Source organism: Osmia lignaria, chromosome 6 (assembly GCF_051020975.1).
Source record: "Osmia lignaria lignaria isolate PbOS001 chromosome 6, iyOsmLign1, whole genome shotgun sequence".
Classification (NCBI taxonomy): Eukaryota; Metazoa; Arthropoda; class Insecta; order Hymenoptera; family Megachilidae; genus Osmia; species Osmia lignaria.
The window spans coordinates 2,392,353-2,414,546 of NC_135037.1; the positions used below are offsets into that span (position 1 = coordinate 2,392,353).

Below are 22,194 nucleotides of genomic sequence, written 5' to 3' on the forward strand. Positions count from 1 at the left end.
CATATCGAACTTTATCCCATCGCTAATTGTTATCAGAAACGGTTGGCAACGTGCCGTTTAGTTAAAGAGCATCGAAGCAAGTGAAATGCATTGTCGAGACCCACATAAACCCGTCGAAACCGGGCAACCTATTTGGTGAATCGCGTCTTTCCACTAGTGCAGAGAAATTACTTGTTCGTTTTCGCGTTTTTCATTCTCACGTGCCGTTTCCATCGGTCGTTCTCGTTATGAAAAAAACACCAAACTGGGGCGTCCAAGTGGAGCTACGAGTCAATGAGTACACGGTCTATTTGTATGGCACTTTGTGCCGCGACCCACACCTAACCCGGGTCATTTTGTTTGAAATTTGTTTCCTAGCTGTTAAAGTGTGTGGATTGTTATTCAGAAAAATGTGAGTGCAAACAATTTGTTTGAATTATACAAATGGAAGAACGGATGAATCGAAGGTTTCGGTTGAGGGTTAAATGATCCGCGAATCGAATGGAAATTCTTAGTGCATTTCTCCGCTGATTTCCACACGATTTTCCGTGAAAGATCACATCCTAATACCTGTCTGCGACAAGCATCAGTTATCGTTTTAAAATGAAGCCGACTAAATCATATGGAAATATAAAAGGGGTAACAGTGTCTTTAATGTGTGCATCTGCGATCCGTAGCTAACTATTTGCCGAACGAATGCACATAGCGAACGCGTTAATAAGACGACAGCGACAGCAAACAGAAGCAGCAGTTAAACAGAGGCTCATTCTCATGAACAATTCGAACGAACGTACATACGTAGCGTGTTTAACAGTGGAATGCTCAGACAGAAACGTTAGCCAGCCGTACAGTTATCGCATCGGCTGAAATCATATCGCTGGCCGAGCATTGAACAATGGAAGCCGTGTAAATGGGCTCATCCTTTCGTTTAAACGTGTCAGTTAACTGCGATACGAACGCGTATTCGATATATCCTGCGTCGTTAGAAACGTCCGACTGTCAGTGATTCGCGTTTAGACGATTTTTCGTCCTAATTGGGATAACAAGTTTTTTCCAATAATTAATTATACACGCATGAATAATCTTTATAGCCGCAATAAAATTTTACTCACCGTGCATCTGGTAAAAGGCCGTTATACCGACACGATCGGCCCCATCGAACGAGACCGGTCCCTAAAACAAACAAACGCGTTGTTTCAATAGATGCAAAGAAACTTTATTACCATACCCGCCCTATGATGATTAAATTATTCAGAACTTTCAACGAATGTACTTTAAATTCCCTTGGAAACATACGGTTCAAGTAACAAAGTTCGAAATATGAAGAATCACCGTTCCACGGGATAACGAGTTGGATACATAGATCCTGTAATTGATGTGTATTTTGATAGACGTGCAACATAGAAAGCAGAAAACCAACCATTATTGCCATCGCGAGTGATTGATGAAAGAGTCGGTTTGAAGCAAAGCGAAGGGAGGCTCATTAATTCTTCTTCTTCCATTCTACGCGCGTATCCGTGTGTGTCGTTATTTTCAAACCAAATTAGTTGTATAAATATTTCATAATCATTCACGAAGGATCCTTTATGTTTTCGCCAGAATACGTTTCCCTAAAATGTTGGACGACCCGCCTAATCTGATTTTAACTACCGAATCAGTGTAGGAAGCGCTTAGGATTTCTCATTTTATACTCACCGAAACACCGATGAAACGTAGAAGCTTCAACTGTTCCAGCAATTTCAGCGCAATGTCTTTCCTCGTGTGCGTGTATTGGCTCAGGCTTGTGTTGGCTTTGTTCAAAAGAACCTCGGTCCTCTTCACTGCGAGGGCTATCGCCCAAACCGCGTCGTACGTTTGAGCGGCGAATTTCGAATGTGTCACGCCTCTTTTTGCCAGTTCCGATGTAAACTTACTGCTCGTCTACGCAATTCAAAAAGACGGTGTTTTCATCGCGTTAAGAGGAAGCAAGAAATTATACGTTTCTACGCGCGTTCGACCGCGTTTACGCTCGAGGACGTTTTCATTTCTTTTCGCGAGCGAGACGAGACTCGAGCTCGCGTGTAATTTCTTGAAAACGCGCAACATTTCTTTGCCGTTCCGGGTCGATAAAGGTTTCAAGGGTAAAGGATTGAATAAAAAGCAGAGCTGTAATCTCGATATTCTCTTGATTGCGTTTCGCGATTAAAGTCACCATTTTTTGCTAGTTTATGCGATCGGGAGTCTCGTTTCACGATACAAAAACACATTTTTCACGGAACGATAAACTATTCGTATGATTAACAGCACTACAGACGTGATAAACGTGGGTGAAATTTTATTTCGTATTATCAGGACGATGCGTGGTTAATCTGCAATTTCTATGGAAATTTCACTTGAAACGCTATCTCGTATATATTTTTGGTTAAATCCATTAACTGCTGCGTATCCGATGGCTGTACGCAGAAACGTTTACACGAATTTTCAGTGAAACGAGGCGGCACAGTGCATCGCGACGATATTCAGGTCGTGTCGACGGAAAACTCGGCTCTTTCTGTGCATCGTTTCTCAGAGTATGTAAATAAGATGTTACACGTGTGTACATATGTTCGTTTTTGATTCCGATATTCGCGGGAAATAGAGATAGTACGAATTTCTATTTTCCCAAGCGTAAATATTTAGTATACTCGAATGCTCGCGGAATTATTCATGACGTCGCGTCGTCTGAGAAAATAAAAAAATAAAGAGTCAAGCGTTTTTTCAACCGTAAGTCGCGAACAAAATCCCCTATCCTGTGTCGAAGGTGGAAAGTTGCAGCGGCGGAAGAAACGATACCAATTTCGAAGAAGATTCCGTTGGAGTTTCATCGAGAGGGAGGCTTCTTCTCCCTCGTGTAAACGTAATTAGCGACACGTGAGTTAGTCATTAGCAGGATTGCTCGGGCATGGAAAGTTCGATAGAAGGTAGTCGAGGGGCCATTATCACGCTCTGCTGCCGTGCCGTTTCTCTCAGGCCTTTAATGGACACGAAAAGAGGCCTGCCCCTGTCTCTTTATCCCAGTGATAATGACACGGTTCTACGTTTCTTCGTTAATTCTTGTCAGTTGCATACCATGTATCACTGATACTGTTCCTCAAAGAAATTTTCAAGAGATACTAGTTACCCCCTTCGTTCCATACGAGATCGAGGATTTTCACATAGATAAGTTTCTGTAATTTTTCACTATTCAAGATGAAACGTCTATCGTAAGGAGATCTACGAGGAAGGAAATACTTACCAACCCCGAAGAACTGATCTCATTTCCTAAGGCGGATCCGTGGCTCTTGACAATGATCAAGCCATCCAGAGTTTGCGAGAGCTGCGAGGGTGTACATTCCTCCGGTCCCGAGTGCCACCAGTTACCCGCCATTCCTGATAGGTCGATCGTATCACCTGGCAAAATCCAAGCATAGTCGCCCCCGTGCATTCCTAACTTCCAGGCCTAACAGAACACACAGAGCAAAAAATTCATGAAATAGGCAATTAAGGAAAGAGACTATCATTCCGTTATAATTGAAAATTCCGAGATAATTACTGTCCTTTTTTCTCCTTTCTTCTTTGTTCGTAATTCTAGCGAAATCCGTAGAAACAGATAAGGTAAGCTTTAGAATTGGCCGTGACTGGAAGGTTTGTGCTTTTATGCTTTCTTGAATATACGGCTAATTCGGATAAGTCTTTTATCTCCCACGAAACGGGCAGACGAATCCTTTACGGATAGATGGTTCTATGGGATGTCGCAAAAAAAAAAAAAAAAATCGAAACGGCTCTGTCGCGTTGGGTAGGGTGAAAAAAAAAAATTGACGCGGTTTTTGAACACATTCTCAACGGGTTGCAATACGTCCAACTTCGAGGATCGATCGTGAAACGCGACTGTCAAGGAAAAAGTTAATGGTTTCGCTCGCATTGCCAGCCAAGGGTGAAAAAAAGAATGGCTGGGAATGCAATTCGTATCTGGAAGATCGAAGCAACGCGCGTCGCGGTATGCCGGAAATATTTACGACGTTCGTGTCGGAAGGGTGGACGTTCGGTGTAATGAGAAATGACTTTGAGCAGAGGGTTGCTCTCGGACACTTGGAGAAGTCTCTGTAAAATATATCTCATCTCGCGTACCGTCCATCTTCGCCTTTCCTTTCCATCGCTTCTATCTTTCCTTTATTCTGCTCATTGCATCGCCATTTCGACTCTGCTTATATACAAGGTGTGCCATAATATGTAGGCGCGATATAGAAATAAGCTCAGACGGAATAAACTTTTTTCTATTATTTATATGTGCTGAATTCGCTATTGAAGATATACCGAGATATTATGGCACACTCTTTGCGCAGAATGCCACGCAGCAATACAAGTGGAAGTGACGGTGGTTCTATGCGAGAATATAAGCGTGGAATAACATTTTCTCTCTGAAGGCTTCCTCTTTGAGAAAATAAATTTTAAAAAGTTCTCCGGTACGCTTCTATTTGCCGTATTCACGATAGCAAAAGATGCGGAAGATGCAGAAGAAGGATAAGTTTACCCTCTGGTAGTTGTATTTTATCAATTTCACCAGCTATTGAAATGTGACACCCCGCGCGTATTTCGAATGCCGTTAGATCGCGTTTTAGCGATGTCATTTGTCAGCGAGGGAGGCAAGAAACGGATCGTCACGGTATCTTATCACGCGACGATCACGAATGATGTATCACCCTTTCCAGACGATGCAGTTTTTGCTCGTAACCAGCAAAAAGCTTTAACGCGATTCTCGATAATCAATTTCCAAGTCGTTTCAGAAAACGAACTCCCTTATCGACATTTCTGACTTCCATGAGAATCGAAAAACTCATTGCGTTGATGGAAAACTGAAGTTTCTTTGCTTCTTTCGCTCTTTTTATCCTTTGAGTATGACAATATTGCGTCGGGGAAAATCACCTCAAGACATTTTAATCAAAAAGATTGTTGTAGTAAAAAAGACAGTTGAGTGATTTAAAAGTATTTCTATTTCGTGAGCTAGATTTTTCATCGAGTCCCGTTCACAAATATCATAGCGTGCTGTGTATTGTAGTCAGCTGGCAAATAACAATTGCCATCAAGCAATAACGCACTGCTAGATCAACGACTACCTTTCCCTTCATTCGAACTATTCCATTGCTCGTTACTCTCCTGATGTTTAATATTCGCGGGTCAGGATCGACCGTTTATTACGCGGATATTCAAGGTTTTTCCTCTTTCTTGTTCGCCCGCGCGTAACTAAACAAGGAACGCGGAAACGTTTCTGTCATAAATCAACCGAAAATACAGATAACGTTTGCGCGAAAGCTCGTTGATTCGTACGGTATCGCTTACAAACAACAGCCACGTTCTTTTGTACTGTTACGTGGCTGATTCTGAACAAAATTTATCATTCAGCTTTAATTTTTCCCTTAACTGCAGATAAAGTCCTGAGAAAATTAAAATATAATTACTAGTTTGTTGAACAGAATTTGGAATGGTCGCCCGGCATGCAGTTCGTATATATAGGAGTTCCGAATTGGGGTATGATAGGTGTCTGGGACAGGGATCGTCTGTTGTCAGCCCCACTGACGATTAAACGTCTTTTTCTCCCCTCTCCTACACTATGATATTTTTGATTACACTCACGAGAGAATCGCCGAATTTGAGCGGCGCCATTTAAACTGAATTAAGGGCCAATTTGAATTTGTTGCGAATTCAACGATATGTCGTAAGCATGCAAATATCATGAATACGTAACGAGTGTAAATTCATCTGCTGTTTGTGCAAATTGTTGATGGCTAGAAGCGATTTCCAGTTACCAGACCGCAGAGAGTTTCAATCCATCGGAAAAAATTGTTTTTACTTTCACTGTCGCCGTAACTCTAATTATTAACGTATTGCCATGCTGTTCCGCTGTTATGTCAGCATTGAATTTACATTTTTATTGGTAAACTGGTGGAACACTTGGAAAGTTGTCGGGTAAACATTCTGTTGAGAGGCTATTCGAAAGGACTGGTCTCGAAAACATAAAGTCAACAGGGGGATAATAGAAACGAGAAGCATACGTGTGTGTTTGTGGTTGACAGAGAGTGAGGCTGAGACCATGAGAGAGAGAGAGAGAGAAAGCGAGAAATTGCGTCCTACTTTGACACAATGTTCATTATTTGCTTAGCAGAGCACAGGCTGTGACCATGTGTTTGCATTTCATCGATTTTCCCGAGAAAATCGAGGCGTAACGTCCTTCGTGATGGACGAATTTCAATTCGTCGATTAGAATATAATCGGACTGCGGGAAACGTGAATGTCGAGAAACAATGTCCTTTACGCGGTTTCAATATCGTACAAGCAGCACTGTAAAGGTGTAATTTTTTGAGAAATTGCAGTTTTACGAGGGAGGGTTGTGAAAAATTCGTAATAGAAGTGCTGTTGGCTGCGGGAGTAAAGGGGTGCTCGTAAACGTACGGCACACCAGGTGCGAATGGTGGACTGTTCTATTCTCGGGTAATTCGAAAGGAATTGGTGATGTACCGGGTTTTCTGGAAAGCATCGAGAACGGAGGATGAGAAATATCGAGGAAACGTTGATGTAACTGAAACGACAACGTATTTTTCTACGTTCGATAAGCTTTCGAACAAGTTGTTTCCGCGCAAGTTCGTTGGAACAGTGGCCAGCAAAATAATATCGTTTAATCGACCTCTGCTTCCCAATGTAAAAATACGCTGCTAGAAAACAATTCTGAATTTATTTTTTTAAAAAAACTCATTTAAAGATTAAAGTTTTAAATGAATTCCAGACGGGATTTGCATAAAACTGAAGCTTACCGTTGCGCGTTGTTTTCAAAAGAAAATGACGATGTTACCTTTCTTGTGTATTACGGACCAAAAGTACGTGACCGGCGTATCCGAAGAATATAATGTGACAAAAATAAAATCAGGTTTACGAGTTTGTACAAGTTTTTCTGGTGGGCTTACCTCACAGAATACACGTGGTGCCAGTCGCGGTGAAAAGCTCCCGATGATGATTCTCGTGTCCAACTCCTGCAACCAAATAAAACTACGTTTCAGCGTGACCGATACTCCTCTCTCCGGACGTTACTACTTTTATGGAGCTTCATCAAATTACACTACCCGGAGTAATTAGTTATGAAGTATAATTAAAGGCGCACACGAAGGACCATGACTAATTGAATTTTCTTCCCTTGGCGTGGCTTAACGAACCCTAATGCACGGCAAATACTCTTTCAAAGTACCATCTCGCGATCTTAATGCTGATTGATACTGCGGAAATTCGTGAATTCGCAGCGTGTAAATCGTTCACGAAGGAATTGCACGCTTGAAATCCTTGCTATAACTGGTTGCAAGCAAATGCAACTTCTCGAGCAAGACTGTAACGGTACGAGTCACGCCACGAATCTCTCGTAAAGATTGTTGAGAAGAAATTCAATGAAGCTTAAGTAGAACCGTGTCATACTTTCAAAGTTCGCAGCTGTTCCTTGTAGTCGTTCTCCGCGAACGTGATGGTAGCGGTGCACGTGATATTCGCCTGCTCCAGTTCTGTGACTAGATCGTTTACAGCCTGAAACGGACAAACAGACACGTGACGTTGTCGCCTCGAAACAGACAGATTTCAAACTTATTCGCTACGTGTTTCGCTTATCAGTTGCTTTGTAGTAATCGCACGAAACTTTGCTGTATAATCAGGGATTTACTTTCGGATACAATTTCTGAAATTTAAGGATTTCAACTGTAAGGTCAAAGGGCGGAACAAGCCTCTCGGAAAGTCGGGGGTTAAAGAAATTTGTGACGTTAAAAGTTCAACGTTTATCATTTTAAAAACTTTAACTTTTCACGTCGAATAAAGTTTCGCGGAAATTAGGTTCCCGAGTTTCTCCGTAGGCAGATTCAGAATTTTCTTTCTGCCTTTATCTTTTCAATTATTTTCTGACTAAATTAAATTCGTAGCACGGATGATTATTTGATGTTTCGTACCGGTCAACCTATAAAATTCTCGGCAGCTTACCAGAGAATACATGTCACCGGTTTGCGAGAGAGCCGTCACCGTGTCCCATCCGAAATGCTTGATCAGCGCTATCCTGGCGGAATTGTGGCTCGAATCCGGTGCTACGGTTCGCAGGAACAACGGGAACTCGGTGGAATCCGAGAGTGCAGGTGCGGTGGATCCAAAGGAGACTTGAATCACGTTCCAGTAGGGTACGATCTTGGCCAAGGTTTCCGTGACCTCGGAACAAGCGGTGCCCAGCAGCAGAGGTATCAGATCGTTTTTCTTCGCCGAGTACAAAGCGTGGAAGAATCTATCTACCGCCACTCCTGGATCGCACTAAAAACAAACATTAAAATAATTTAATATTTATCGTCTATGATGACCAAGTACATGACACAAATATTTATAATTAAATTCCTGAGAAAATTCCTTGCAATATGAGCGATGGCCCCCTATGGAAATTAAAGCGTTACTGACGTACGAGCGGTATGGTAATCAAGGTGTTAATTTAACGTGTTAAATATTAGAATGTTTCGTCCTTATACCTCAAAGACATACATAAGCTGAAAAATTCAAAGTTGAATCAGATAAATCCACGTCAGAACGTAACGTTTCCATTCCATGGGTATTATATCGTTGAAGAAACACGAAATCACGGTTTACAGAACACGGGTCGACGACAGAACTCTCCTGAGAGAGTAGACGTGCTTCGTGTAGAAAGTAAGCAATTATAAGGCAGCGTGTAACGAGAGGGAAGAAAAAAAGAAAAGGGAAAGGATCGCGAATACTTCTGCTAGATTTCTGTATGTTCGTTGGAAAGGTAAGGCGAGAGAAGACACGGTGAGCCTTAACGAGCAATTATTCAACGCGACCGGTGACTAGGGTGGACTTGAAAGCTCACACACATACCTTCAATGCTCCGCTGAACTAGTGGAACTTTACACCGTGACAATTTCAAGGAAAATACAGACTTCACGGCCAGACTTCGACTTGGAGTATGCAACGGACGAACGGAAAAGTAGGTTAAATGTACAACTCGAATAGTTTGATGATCAATTCGTCTCCGATGGAAGAAATTGTGTGTTCTATTTGAAATATAACAAGCATATGATGGAATTGTTGGTTATCAACAAAAGACCATCAAGACGAGAAAACACACTCTTGATTCTTTGCATTCTGTCGATATCGTGACATGACTTCCGAAGGGTACATCGAACTAGAACGGAATACACCCATACTCTCGTGTCCTGTTGCACTCTCATTCAATTTCAAGAGGTTTCAATTCAACTTCGGGTTGACTTTCTTCTTGAAATCGGAACTTCGTTGATGACCGACCTAGTGCGGTGCTTTTTCAGCAAAACGAATCTTTCCTCGAGATCGTCTTCCTTTTTCGCGTCCCTGGATCACGTTCGCTTTTACGATCAAAGCAGCAAACACGATTGCTGGTACAACCAAATCTGTGCATCATGCATATCCATCATCTTAGCTACGATCTAAGTTTACCCGAGACGTTTCACTCGGTTATATTCAATTGGTCGTGAATTTCAATTTTATCCACTGATCCTTTACATTCATACATAGAGACAATCGATTCTAAGTTTTCTGAAGTTACAATCGCTCCGAATATTGTTAGAGAGGATGCATCAAAGGATGCAAGCAGAGATTAAAATTACAGATTGTACATAGCCACACGGGGAATGTAGTCTCCAACTTTCCAACAGGAATTTACGAAAGGGTACAAACATCAGAGCAAAAGGATCATATACTGCTGTTGTGCTTTTACCTAAAATTCTCTACACGTATGCGCAGGCACGCGGCGAAAGTTTTGTAATGAAAGACAAGTTCGAGGAGTAACGCGTTTAATAAGAGCGAATTAAATGGCTCACATTTTTCACCCGAAATCGGGCTTATTGATTCTCGATCGAATTGTTCAGCGTCCATCTTTAATCTTCTTATTCGGATCAGAGTGAACGTGACCGGACTTTTATGGAATTCCCAATCGAAAGGAATTTCTGAAGCTACTTTTCCACGTATCATCGATGAATTTCAAAGGTTCCGTGTGAAATCAAAGATCGAAAGAAAATCTCGATCACCGTATAGCAATAATCTTATGGTAAATTATTTTTTATCTATCTGCATGTACTTTCGGTTTGAACACGTTCAATCATGGTTGAAGTCATACATCGTTTAATGAGAATCTTGCTGACGTCTTTTAATTAGAAGTTTCATTTGAACGCTAATGAGAAACGGAGGAAGATGTAAGAGGACGTTTATACCGATTTATGCAGGAACATTCGCGATCCGATGCGATGATTGCTTTTATCCAAGTATAACCAAGATCATGAGGCTTTATAAAAGTTTGAACAACCTTGCATAGAACTCGAATGTTATATGTCCCTGGGAAACAAACGATCTGTTTTATAGCGGCGCCAAAATGGGAATAAAATTTCATGGCATCGATGAAATGGAATATCGAGCAAAAATGGCAAGGAAAAAAGAATGACCAGCGATCTGTTTTCTACGAACAGAAATATCGTAGAACGATTGTGAGTTTCAACTCGCTGTTTCAACGTTATTACCATTTACAATAGAAACTAATATATTGAAATCGTTTTAATGGCTTTAGCATGTTGGTCGAAGTGCCATTGGTGTTCATTAAACATTATAAATTATAAATCCAGAAAGTAGTGTGTAGGTGGTAATAGTATTTCAGTCTTGTTGTGACTATCCTGCATTATGAGCGAAGCGCGTCAAGCGAGTAAGTAGTAACGTCCGAATATAGTCAGACATCAGACTGCTCTCGGTGCGCGCAAATCGTTTAGTAATCATAAATATCACCTTTCCATGCATGGAAAGAGCGCACTGAATTATTAATACGTTCACTACCGTGGGGGTCATCGGCGACCCCCTTCCTATTTTCTTATTATGTATTTCTAATTAAATTGAATTTATAGCACAGGTCACTGCTTTCAGTGGGCGTATGACCGTTTCTACTTGTCTTGTCGGAGCGTATCAACTCAAAGACGTGGATGCAGACACGATGTTTCTTAGAAGGGGAGGAAAATTTCTATGCTGTTCAACCGTTTTCATTGAATTTTTGGTCGTTTCAGCCAGCAGCGACATAGATTTATAATTCAGCCTTGCGTCTGCTAAGTTTTGACAGCCTAATCTTGAATGAGTTAAGGGTTAACGTTTCTACGCGATAGGACACAAGTTTGTTTCACCACGGAATTATACCACGGAGAGACACAACTTTGCGAACACCATCTCCGATGTTATAGCAAGTTCTGATAGCGTTGTACGCATAGTTTCCAGTCCTACAGCTTCTCCGGCTTTTTAAACTTGTCAAGCTACATCTGATATATAACGCGCTAGTATCATCTGCTGAATTAATTTAAAAAAATGCCTTTTCATAACCAGATTTATATGTTCATATGACTCTTTCAATGTTCCGAGGCTCGCAGAATCGTTTATAAAAATTTTACTGGCTATACGAGCCATAAATTTCTTCATGTTTCACCATTCTTCTTCATATGTCCAGATGATGGACTGTTTTTTCGCTATACAGGGTGTAACAGTCTCGTTCTTATTAAATAAAAGGTATATTTAGGTGTTCGGTGTTAGCCGAGACACCTTGTGTATAAAAGAATCGCATTACTTTTCACTCAGGGAAGCATCGTTAAATCTTACTGTTGCGATTCTTTATGGAAAAATTTAATGTAGTTGTGCGGTTAAAAGAGTATATACAGTATATATATAAGGAATAACAGTATCAAAGCGGCATTCTCATTAAATCCATGTTCGCCTGAGTGTAGTAAGATTTCTCGCGGATACTTTAAAATGTGAATCGTCGTTTTTCATTTTCCAGGGGATTACCTTAGCGTCGCATTTCATCGCGAAATCTGCTGAACCACTTTCCTTTTGTCAGTCATATTTCTTCCACTTCGTCCTTTCTCTTGACTTGAAATCGATCTTGAAATCAATTTCAAACCATTATTTAAGCATACCGCGGGAATTACGTCGCGCCATGGACGTTCAAAGAATATCGTTTGCTCTTTAATTTTCCTCCTGGAAACGGCTACCTTCAATTTCCTCATAACTCAACAACATTATTATTTGTTTAATCACGCGATTCATTTGCGCGTCTCGTTCTCCTGTCATCGTTTAAAAAATTACTTTTGCCGTATTATGTTCCCAAAGCGTCAGAAACTCGCTTCAATAGCGATCACTGATCGCGTTTGCAAATTTTTATCGATAGCGGCTTCGACTCTGTTTCGTTAACTAACCATGACAAGGCAATTACGTGGTTAATCAACGTGCGTTCACGTAATTTTCGGATCGTTTTCGCTCGTTCTGCTCTATTACTTCCAATCCGAAAAGCACGAATGATCATGCCGTTGGTAGAATTCGTAAAATTTTTGGATATTTCATCGTATAGGGAAATATAAGGTGTTCCGAAAAATGACACACTACCTCAGCCTAGACAACGCTCGTATCCGTAACAAGCTGTTCTTTTTCTCCATTTCTCATTCGCAACGTCCAATTTGGCGGCTGTTTTTTATCCGCAACACGTCATTTATTTTCTATTTACCCTCTTCTGAAAATTCTGATAACACGTAACATCGTGGTCATTCATCAGCTGTCAAAGTTGACCGAGAAAATAACTCTTCAGGCAACCTATCTTTCTTCTCTTCCTTCTTCTTCAAACGTCAGGATAACGTCAATGAAGAAAGGGTTTTTGGTAGGTATACGTTGTTCGCTTCGATCGAATAAGTCGCTTTGAAAAAATTAGAGAAGGAAATGGTCCAGTAGTTCCTTTTTTCCACTCTGTTTCAGACGCCATCGATGAGTGACGTCGACGGAGATAAAACGACGCGAATTACTTTATCAAGCTACCATTTCCTTCTTCATTTTTTTCCTCGCTTTGCTCATTACTATTTATACAATTTCAAATATCTTCCGTTTGCAGATTAAGGAAATAAGCTTAAATTCGCGATATTTTACGTCGCTTTTAAAATATCCAGTTGGAATTCATACGACTGGTATGTCGTATAATTGGAGTTGGCCTTTTCTCATTTTCAACGCGTTTGATTGCAATCGATTTCCTTCGGTTCTTCTAACCGGTTGCGGGAAAGTATCGATAATTGTGGTTTGATAGGCTTTGCTTCGAAACCATCGATACGATCAGTGTAACACGTTTTTTGCCACATTTTATATAAAGTGCGTGGTAAGTGTTTAAAAGAAGCTATCTTTCTTCATTTAATTAAATTTCTGAAAATCACAGAAACATTTACAATTTTATTTTACGGGAATGTTTCGTTAACGTTACGGCAAATGACGTTTCAATTTCCAACAGATAAGGAAATAAAAGGTTAAAGTTTAAGAAAGGTTGTGAATAAATTCCAAAGCATAGCCAGAGTTTTTTGGAATCTCGTTTTCCTTTTGAACCATTTTTTTCGCCTGTCTGGTTTAATCCGATAACACCGATAGCGACAGGCTTTTCACCGTAACCCACTTTTCGAAACAGATTCTAACTCTAATCTCCACATTCGGGAAACGTGATTCTATTGTTTCTTATTTTGAGGTTTCACCAATTAAAAGACAGATAATAATTCGGTGGAAAAAGTTTGACTGAACAAAAATGCGAAGTCAACAAAAAGAATTTTTTAATTAGATCGTTAAAGTCTAACAAAATTTTATATCAAGAGCAGAAAATCAAATAAAGTTTATTACTTATTTAACAACGAAACGACGCAGGTCCCCCACGAATATTTAGCGGACAAAGTTTCCAGCTAATTAGTGTGAAACTGAAACGAAGCCAACGCAGAATTTTCCCTCCGTTTTAAAGCGCGTTTAAACTCGGTCACGAGAAAGGATAAGATTCTATTTTACGTTAGGTCGAGTTCGACGCCGAAATAAAATCTCATTTCCATTTGGCGAGAAAAGGATACCAGATGCAACAGCCTTCTATTTGTACCGTTTCATTGGCTGTTAACGTGCCGGTGAAAAGGACAACGAAAATCGCTTGGTCGGGATTCGAGGTATGCAAATTCTTGCGAACGCAAACAAAATTAATGGTGAATATTCAGGGATCAACCGGAGAATGTTTTGCTGATAAGCGTTCGTTTAATGCAACGAATATACGACGGGCTGGTTGTAAAACGGGCAAGTCAGTGTGGAAAACTGGTTTCACGGGAAATTCCAATCTCTTTCTTTTTTTTTTTTATCAAACGGTCGTAAGAGACGAACGCTTTTCGAGGACTTTGTCAGCGTGAGATTGGTTGAATTACGTAATAGCCTACGGCCGTACCTCGTTCCGAATTCCCATTTTCATCGAGCCGTTCGCGTTACACAGGCAACCGCACACCGCACTAGCACACCGAGAAAACGTAAAACAGACTGACGCACTCTACTGAATTCAACGAAGAAGACACATAAAATCCATGTGACGCTTCGGGCTCGTATATAATGAGAGCTCTGTCGCTTTGCTCTGAAAAGCAGCAAATGCGAAATTTCTTACTGGAAAACGATCGGTACCTCGACTTGTTTCGCGGGAAACGTCTTTTAATTAGGGTGCAAATTAAAAACCCTGGTTTATACATAGGTAAAGCAGGGGACCAATTAACGTTACGTGAACGGAACTTCAAAAAATGTTATTTGATCGTTACTTTGTTTATCTACAAAATGTTTCCTTCTGTATAAAAGGCATACCATGCCGCGTTTATCACGATTCTGTGACATCGTCGATCGTGTTCTTTTTTTCCATAAAGCACGCTCAAACAAACGGGGTGGTTAACGCGAAGAGTGTGTAACAGAGGAACGGAAATTATCACGAGAGGTAACAGTTTTCCCCGTGGTTTTTCCAACACAAACGCACTCGCGCTCGTGCAAGATTCAACAGCATGTTGTTTCGATCAAACAATCGTCGTGGTTTAATTGCGCTTTGCGAAGTTGAATTTCTTTATTTCTTGTGATGTCGATATATTGATACAGCACTTGACATGAACTAGACGATATAAACAAAAAAAAGCAATTTCATGACGCAATTGAAAAAATAATAAAAGTCAGAGACCGTAAAGTAACCCAACTCGAATTTAATACTCGTTCTTGTTACGAGTGTGTAAAATCCTCTTTCTAATGACGTCAAAGTTCCCACGCGTTATGACAGAGACGAACAGAAAATGAAATTTTAAACTGATGTAATTTGCAAATTAACACGACGTTAATTTAGAAGTGTAATTTCGGCCGACGTAAACGCGCAACGTTTCGAGTAACTTGTCCTGAATTTCGGTGGGAAAACGCGAAATCGCTAGGATTGCGACAGCTTCAAATTTTAATATATATTATACGTGTATATGTATGTTTGGTCGATGAAAAGAAAAATTGCTACATAATATTGAGAAGCCATGTGGCGTTATTCTTTCCTCGTCTCGTTCATTTTTCTTTGACTAAAGTGAATGGTAGCAGGGTAGAAGCTCTTTCGAAAATCTAGCGTTATCTAGAGCACAATTTAGGTGAACCGTTCAAGCTGTTTCATGGTAAAGTATTTTTCACTGGTTTGCGGTTATAGTCGAAAGTCTGATCGCGTGATAGGAAACACGTATCGTGTTTCGTATAAAAGCGAGGACCTAGGAGGGAATTGACACTAACACCAGCAGCAGGAAATTTTCGTCTCTCCCGAAAGTGCACGAAAATATATAACGTATCGTTTCTTCGTTTAAAATTATAGCGTTTGTCACTATTGTGGCACTCGATGTGTTAATAAATCCCATGACAAAGATCCCTTTAAAACGGTGCACGAAGCACGCAAAGCAAACAACCCTTCTTCTTGAAGCATCAACTGAAAGTAATTAATTAATTACGTGATCCTTACCTTGGTATCGTTATAAATAAGACGGAGCTGGAACTTGGATAGCACATTCATTTCGTTTACTCGTTCCACAGCTAATCTGGCGGCTTGCAGTTCGCTGGGTCCTTCCGGTCTGGGCTCTTGACCTCGAGTCATCTCGAACAAGCCCAAGATGGTTACGTTTATCTTCTCGAATGGTTTCACGTTTGACACTGTCACACCTTCCTCCGCTTCGTTTTCCTCTTCTTCTTTTCTCCCTTCCTGAGGGCTCGATACGTTTTCGAAATCTTGTTCGGTGCTTGTCAATATCGGATAAGACGTCGAAACACGCTTTTCCTCAGATTTGCTGGCGGCCATGCTCGAAGAACGTCGACCGGAAGACGCGCCTGGTAACCACAGTTCATCCGTTGTATCGTTAACCTTCTCATTCGCGTCGATCGTTTCCTGTTTCCGTTCTTCCTCCGCGTTCTCGTCCACTTTACGATGTCGATGGAGAACATCCCTGCCGGGACTCTTGGGCAGATCCGGAGACATCGTGGTCGGATAGGAAGGTAAAGTGACCTCAGGAACGTCCACTTTTGGTGGACCAAAGTGCCTTCTGTCGTACTTTTCAATTTGAGGTGCTACCGGCGGCTTATGGGTGACTTTTATGGGGAATTTCTGCGAGCCTTCGAAGCCAATGAAAGGCTGCTCGCTGCTTTCGTTCAGCACCGCTGACAGATTGCCATTTACGTCGGTCGAACGAACGGAAGAAGTTTCATCCGTTTCATTGTCTCTTTTCGTCTCGGGATTATCAGCGACTCGATCGGACCTATTTCTTCGAACGGACCGCGAATAGGCTTGCTCGCATTCACCGTCGCAATCGGAAAGCGATTCTTCTAATCCGAGGGAACTTAATGCAGCCTTCCAGTTCAATTTACGTTTCCTCTCGAAGTTTCTTTTCATTCTAAGGTCGATATGTTTCCTGGCGTGGTAGCGTGCGCCATTCGATATACTTGTATCGTCGGTTCGAGTATCCGTATCGATTTGCACGTCGTTTTCTCGACGAAACTTTCGTTTCTCGTGCCGTTTGCGAAACTCGACGAAAGAATTGCCGAGTATTTCAGTCACGCTATCGGCAAATTCACGATCATAGTCGCCGTTGGATTGTGCTCGTTTGTTCGCCAGCTGGCTATCTCGTTTCAACGAGCTCGTGTCCTTCCGTGACTTCCTATTATCCTTGATGTCGATTCTCTCCACTCGATTCGACCAACTTAAGCCACGTTGCATCCAGTCCGGTGTGAAGGAAGAAAATTTTCTTTCCACGTTGCTATCGACTGGGTGGTAAGGAAAGGTCGCAAGTTCATGACACTGGGGTCTAGTCTTTTCATTACACGGAAGAACGCTGCGGACAGAGAGGAGGCTGAGAAGAAGAAGGATCAGGTTCCAGGGAAGGTGGAAGGTCTCGAAGGATGAGAATGGCAGGAGGAGACGAGAGTGATCGCGGCGCGTGCCGACGCGCGTCATAATCAGTCGTCGCCGCCGCTGTTTCGACGACTCGAGGCGTCCTGCTGGTTTCTCATCTGAAAAACCACGTAACAAGTATTTTATAAGCCGAGTAAAGCGAAGGGATATCAATTTTTTAAGAGTAAGAACATAATTTAAATTAGATATAAGGTGAAATATATAAGCGAGAGTAAAGTGTCACTCATCAATCATCCTCTGTTCTATAATATATTACCGAGCTGCTTTTTAAAGGATGGTGTAAATCCCGTAAGTTTATGTGCTTGGCTCGAGTAAATCCTACAATATCGGCACTATTTCATCGTACTCTCCTTTATCGCGATTAATAAACGTCGACAGATTTATTCGTCGCACGAAACTAGCAACGCCTATTAGCTTTAACGACAATAAATACTCTCCCGTAGAGCCGTATCACGTTCGATTCTCTCTGTTTTTCGAATCGAGAAAATCTGTGTAGCGGAGTAGCGGGAGGAAGTAATCAACTACCGGCAACCCTTTTATTCGCAACGTCGACGAAATTTCTGACCTTGTTCAAATGGGCCGAGCACGCGTAAACGACGCTACCGATTAAACAATGAGATTTAATTTATCCTGGTTGCGTAACGCGACGTTCGCCTACGTAGCATCCTCCTCGTCGACAAATGTTCTCTCTCGACGTTTTAACGTAATTGACTTTCTAACTACTTAGCGAGCACTTGTTTTACACGGTATGACCGACTCGTTTTTCAACGAGCAAGCTAGAAGCATCTGTCGCCTGATATTTCGTCTGTTCTTTTATTATTCATGAAAGTACCAGTCGAATTTCAGCTTGCCGTGCATCCACGCTTCTTTTAAGCTTTAACGATCCCTCGATGTCGTGTGTGAAATATTTGACAGAATGACGGCTGTCGTGTTCGAGCTCTTCGAAAAAGAAACCTCGTTAAAGCATCGAGATACACGAGCCAGCGAAATTAATGCGTTCACTCTCATACGTAATGTAGACGAATTTTCAATAGTATTACTATCGTAATTCCAGTCACGTTTATTGTCCTGGTAGAATTAGTCGCGTTTAGTACGACACACGATAATATGGATCGACTCTTGTAATCCCGCCCACCTTTTTGTTTCGGGCAGTATGAATCGAACAGAGGGTGGATCGACTCTTCCGATAGATACCCGATTGACAGAAGGGTGGAAGCTTCGAAACCTTTTGTAAGGATAAACCTCCTGACCCCCTGACCTACCGTCACACCACGTACCTATGTCCCCGGGAGGAACAAACAGGACACAGACTAATAGCAGGATTGTGATAGAGAGAGATAAAGGAGTGACACGCGTTGAACGGACCGATACGTTCGTATCTTCAATTTACAACGGGACACCGTTTATCATACAGTAAATTAGAATCGTGACAGAGATGTCCGTTGGATTTTTTTTTAAGGCTCATGATATAGCGGCATGAAAGTCTCATTACGCCACCCTTCTGACGTGAAATGAGCATTATATACGAGCGAGAACTAGTTAACCCTCGGACGCCGGGTGCTGGGTCACTCGAGGAAGCTTTAAATGTGTCTTATATCAAGTTGAGGCGACACTCGAGTGACACTCTAATAATCAGGTGATTATATTATTTCGAACTGTACCAGCATAACTGTAATGCTATCAAAATCGAAAATGAAGAAAAAAAAACAAGGAAGTTCAAGAAAGTTGAAACCTATTACAGAGCTTCAGGCTTTTCAGAGTTTGCATGGAAAATAAGTTTTCAGTTGAAAATCCGTATTACTGATGGATCGTACGGGGAATAAGATTGTTTCCACGTGTTTGAAAACAGAATATTCCTTCTTCCTCCAGGATATCGAAACAACGATTGGAACGCAATCCACGAATGCGTGGAAAGTTATGTTCACGAAGGTCTCCTTCGATTGCGTTATGCATTTTAAACGCTACCAAATTTTCTGGTAGGAAATGAAATGAGTTTGCTTAGTTCTGAAATTGCTTCCCTATTTTTAACGCTTGTTATCAAACGGTTTACCATTTAAATGATGAAGACCGACCAATAGCCAGATTGAGAAGGCAGAAGGGAAGAGGATGAGATAGAAAGTCGTGGAAAAGAGCAATCTACTTTACGCCAGAGAAGAATTCTTCCAAAAGTTCGTTAAGTCTGCTCGATTTTTGCCGAGAGTTCCCCTAGCGATCGCGTTCCACTTTTCTTTCCCAGGGAAATTCGTTGAAAATTCATTGGGAAATTTTAGGTCCACAGGAATACTCGTGAAATTGCACGTAAATTATCGCTATGCGCCACCTTTTTAACCTTTAACAAATTATGAATTATACACGATAGCCGTAATTTTCCAACTCGACAATACCGTAATTAAAGTATTGAATTTCATTGTTACCAAAGTATTTCCATTAAGCTGGTCACTTTTCGAACTCATTACGCCTCGTCGTGAGAACGATCTGTGAAACTGATAAAGTACTTTGTAGTTTGATTAAACGCTCGGGAAATTGCGTGGAAGGTTGGAGAAAGTTGCGAGCTCAGTCAGTTTTTCAGGTTTTTTTATCAATAGCTCCCATTCGAAGCTCGAAATACCAATTTGAAAGCGGAGGGAAGGGATTAAATATGCATTTACAGGGAATAACGTTCGATGATAATGTGCATGACCACGAAATGGAAATGATTGAACCAAATGAATTTTGTAATGTTCATCGATTCGCATATAGAGGGTGATTCACGAGAAAATAACAGATGGAAATTTCTTATCGGATGTATGAATATTATTTTGTGAAACATTTTTATATCAACGTCGTGACAAGTTGACGTCGTCTGTGCATTTTCCATATTAAGATATATGGTAATATAACGCGTACATGTTTTATCGGGGTACTCTGTACATCATTGATGAACACGAACGTGTAACGTTGCGATCCGCGGTCAAACTTAATCGATTGCATTTATTAGAATTAATGGGAGACATCGAGGGTCGCAACGGCCTTAAAAGCTTCGTTTCGTCCTGCTTATTACCCGCTTATTTGTTTAACAATCTTTCGCGTGCGGTTTCGTAATCGTTTCATTTTTTATTAGACACCAACTGAAGGAAAAAGAGAGAAAAAGATTCGAGTATCCTTTGGTCGTCCGCAAAGGATATAAAGGTTCTTTGACGATCTTACGAATTATTGGAAAATTAAAATCGTCAGGTTCGATGGGTGACGATTCTTCTTGCGATTGAGACTGCAGATAAAAGAAGAAATATAACTCTTGAAAGTTACGACTTTCTCGACCGGAGATTACAGGGAACCAGCAAAGTTTCTTAAATTTGCACGCGGTATCAGACTTTCTTCTTAACCTTTATAAATACTCGTTTGCGAAAGATACATAGCAGCGAGGCGTAAACTTGCATACAGTAAATGGGAGAACTTTCGTCGTATTTTTTCGCGAATGGACCACTACTTTTGAAAGCTGAGATGTTAGACCCTGTCGTTTTTAACACATTACCTGCCATATGGGTAATCGATGGCCAATAAAAAAATGAATGGTTTTATATAAAAAAGTAAAACAATTGACTGCAGTTGACGGGTTAAAACGAAATTAACACCCAACGTGATAATCGAACTGCCAGCCGCAAGCTTTCGATACTCGTGCAAAAGAGTCGATAAAAAGATAATATAAAAGAGTAGGATTTACCGTAAAATCGTGTAATACTGCTTCGAATGTCGCATTTTTTTTTTTTCAATACCAACTTCGATGACGATCCATGTCGATGATCTCTTCGAACATCGCCATTATGAATGTCCTCGCCCCCACAATTCTCTAAATGCTGATACCAATTTATTTAAGTCTTCTTCGTAGCAGCTCGGTAAACTTGTCACTTTTTCGCAATAGTTGGAAGAACCGTGTTTATCCTTTCTCCATTAACTTTTTCTTTATTTAAACTGCAGTCCCGCAACCGATCGTTTTTTCGCCATTTCTTAGAGCCTTCTACCTTTCAGAAATATTTGCACTTTGTCTGACCAACCGACAAATTATCCATTAGAAAAACGTCTCAGCGTCTCTGTTTGCCTACGTTGATCGCATTCCGGCACGTTTAGGTAACCGTTAAACCTCTTTTACACCCGTTTCACGAGCCTGCTAATGCTCGCAGAGATTGCGATTGTATAATCTCATCGTTTGTTTGTTTCCGAGCGAAATCGCACTTTCTTCTCCTCGTTATTTATTCGCAACTCATTATCTTTACGCCATGAAACGTCCAGAGGCTCGTTACAAGGATCACGAGGGCCATTTAACAACCAGTTGCAAGCGTTACACAAATGTTTCCTAACGTAGAATATTTTTTACCTTTTGAGATCGTTTAGAATTCTTTTTTTTTCTTTTTTTTAAAGACTCTCAAGATGGAACAGCGTGAAAAATAAAGTGTATTTTTTAGGGATTCTGTAAGGGCAATAACGTGGACGTGGAGGGCGTCGCGTGGAAGCAACCGCGTCGCGTGCAGGCGGTCCGCGCACTGTTGCCTCGGCGAAATTCTGCCAGCCTCGTCTTCTACAGGAGTTCTCGTGACAGCCAGTCCTAGTAACGCGCAGACGCTCGTTCCTCTTGTATTTTCCTTCCAACCGATGCTTTTTCTATGTTTCGTTCGTCAAGCAACCACCTGACGTCCACTGTTTTCGAATATTCAAACGACACAACCACCTTGGTAAAATATTTCTTTCTTTTTTTTCTTATAATCCTTCTCTGGATCTTATATCACGTCTGTTCCTTCTTTTCTTTGGTTTTACACAAGGACGAGCAACGTCGCCTCGAGATTATGATTCATATTTTTTTAATCTCATTGCAGCACCGGTGCTTTCGATCCTATCTACTTTTTCTATCGAATGATTTATTCGAGTAAAAAAGAGAATAAGTTAAG

General features: G+C 41.1%; 1 protein-coding gene across 3 annotated transcripts in view; it reads right to left on the reverse strand.

The window, feature by feature from the left end:
- GABA-B-R3 (gamma-aminobutyric acid type B receptor subunit 3) overlaps positions 1-21,817 on the reverse strand; it is a 33,505-nt gene extending 11,688 nt beyond the window's left edge. For all 3 annotated transcript variants that reach the window (XM_034318812.2, XM_034318811.2, XM_034318810.2), the window contains exons 1-8: positions 20,976-21,817; positions 15,836-17,373; positions 7,981-8,298; positions 7,432-7,536; positions 6,933-6,998; positions 3,233-3,436; positions 1,675-1,899; positions 1,092-1,152 (exon numbers count right to left, since the gene is read on the reverse strand). In XM_034318812.2, the coding sequence (XP_034174703.2) occupies positions 1,092-1,152; positions 1,675-1,899; positions 3,233-3,436; positions 6,933-6,998; positions 7,432-7,536; positions 7,981-8,298; positions 15,836-17,317 (2,461 nt within the window). In that variant the 5' untranslated portion in view covers positions 17,318-17,373; positions 20,976-21,817. The remainder of the gene's footprint in view (positions 1-1,091; positions 1,153-1,674; positions 1,900-3,232; positions 3,437-6,932; positions 6,999-7,431; positions 7,537-7,980; positions 8,299-15,835; positions 17,374-20,975) is intronic.
- Between the last annotated feature and the right edge of the window lie 377 nt (positions 21,818-22,194).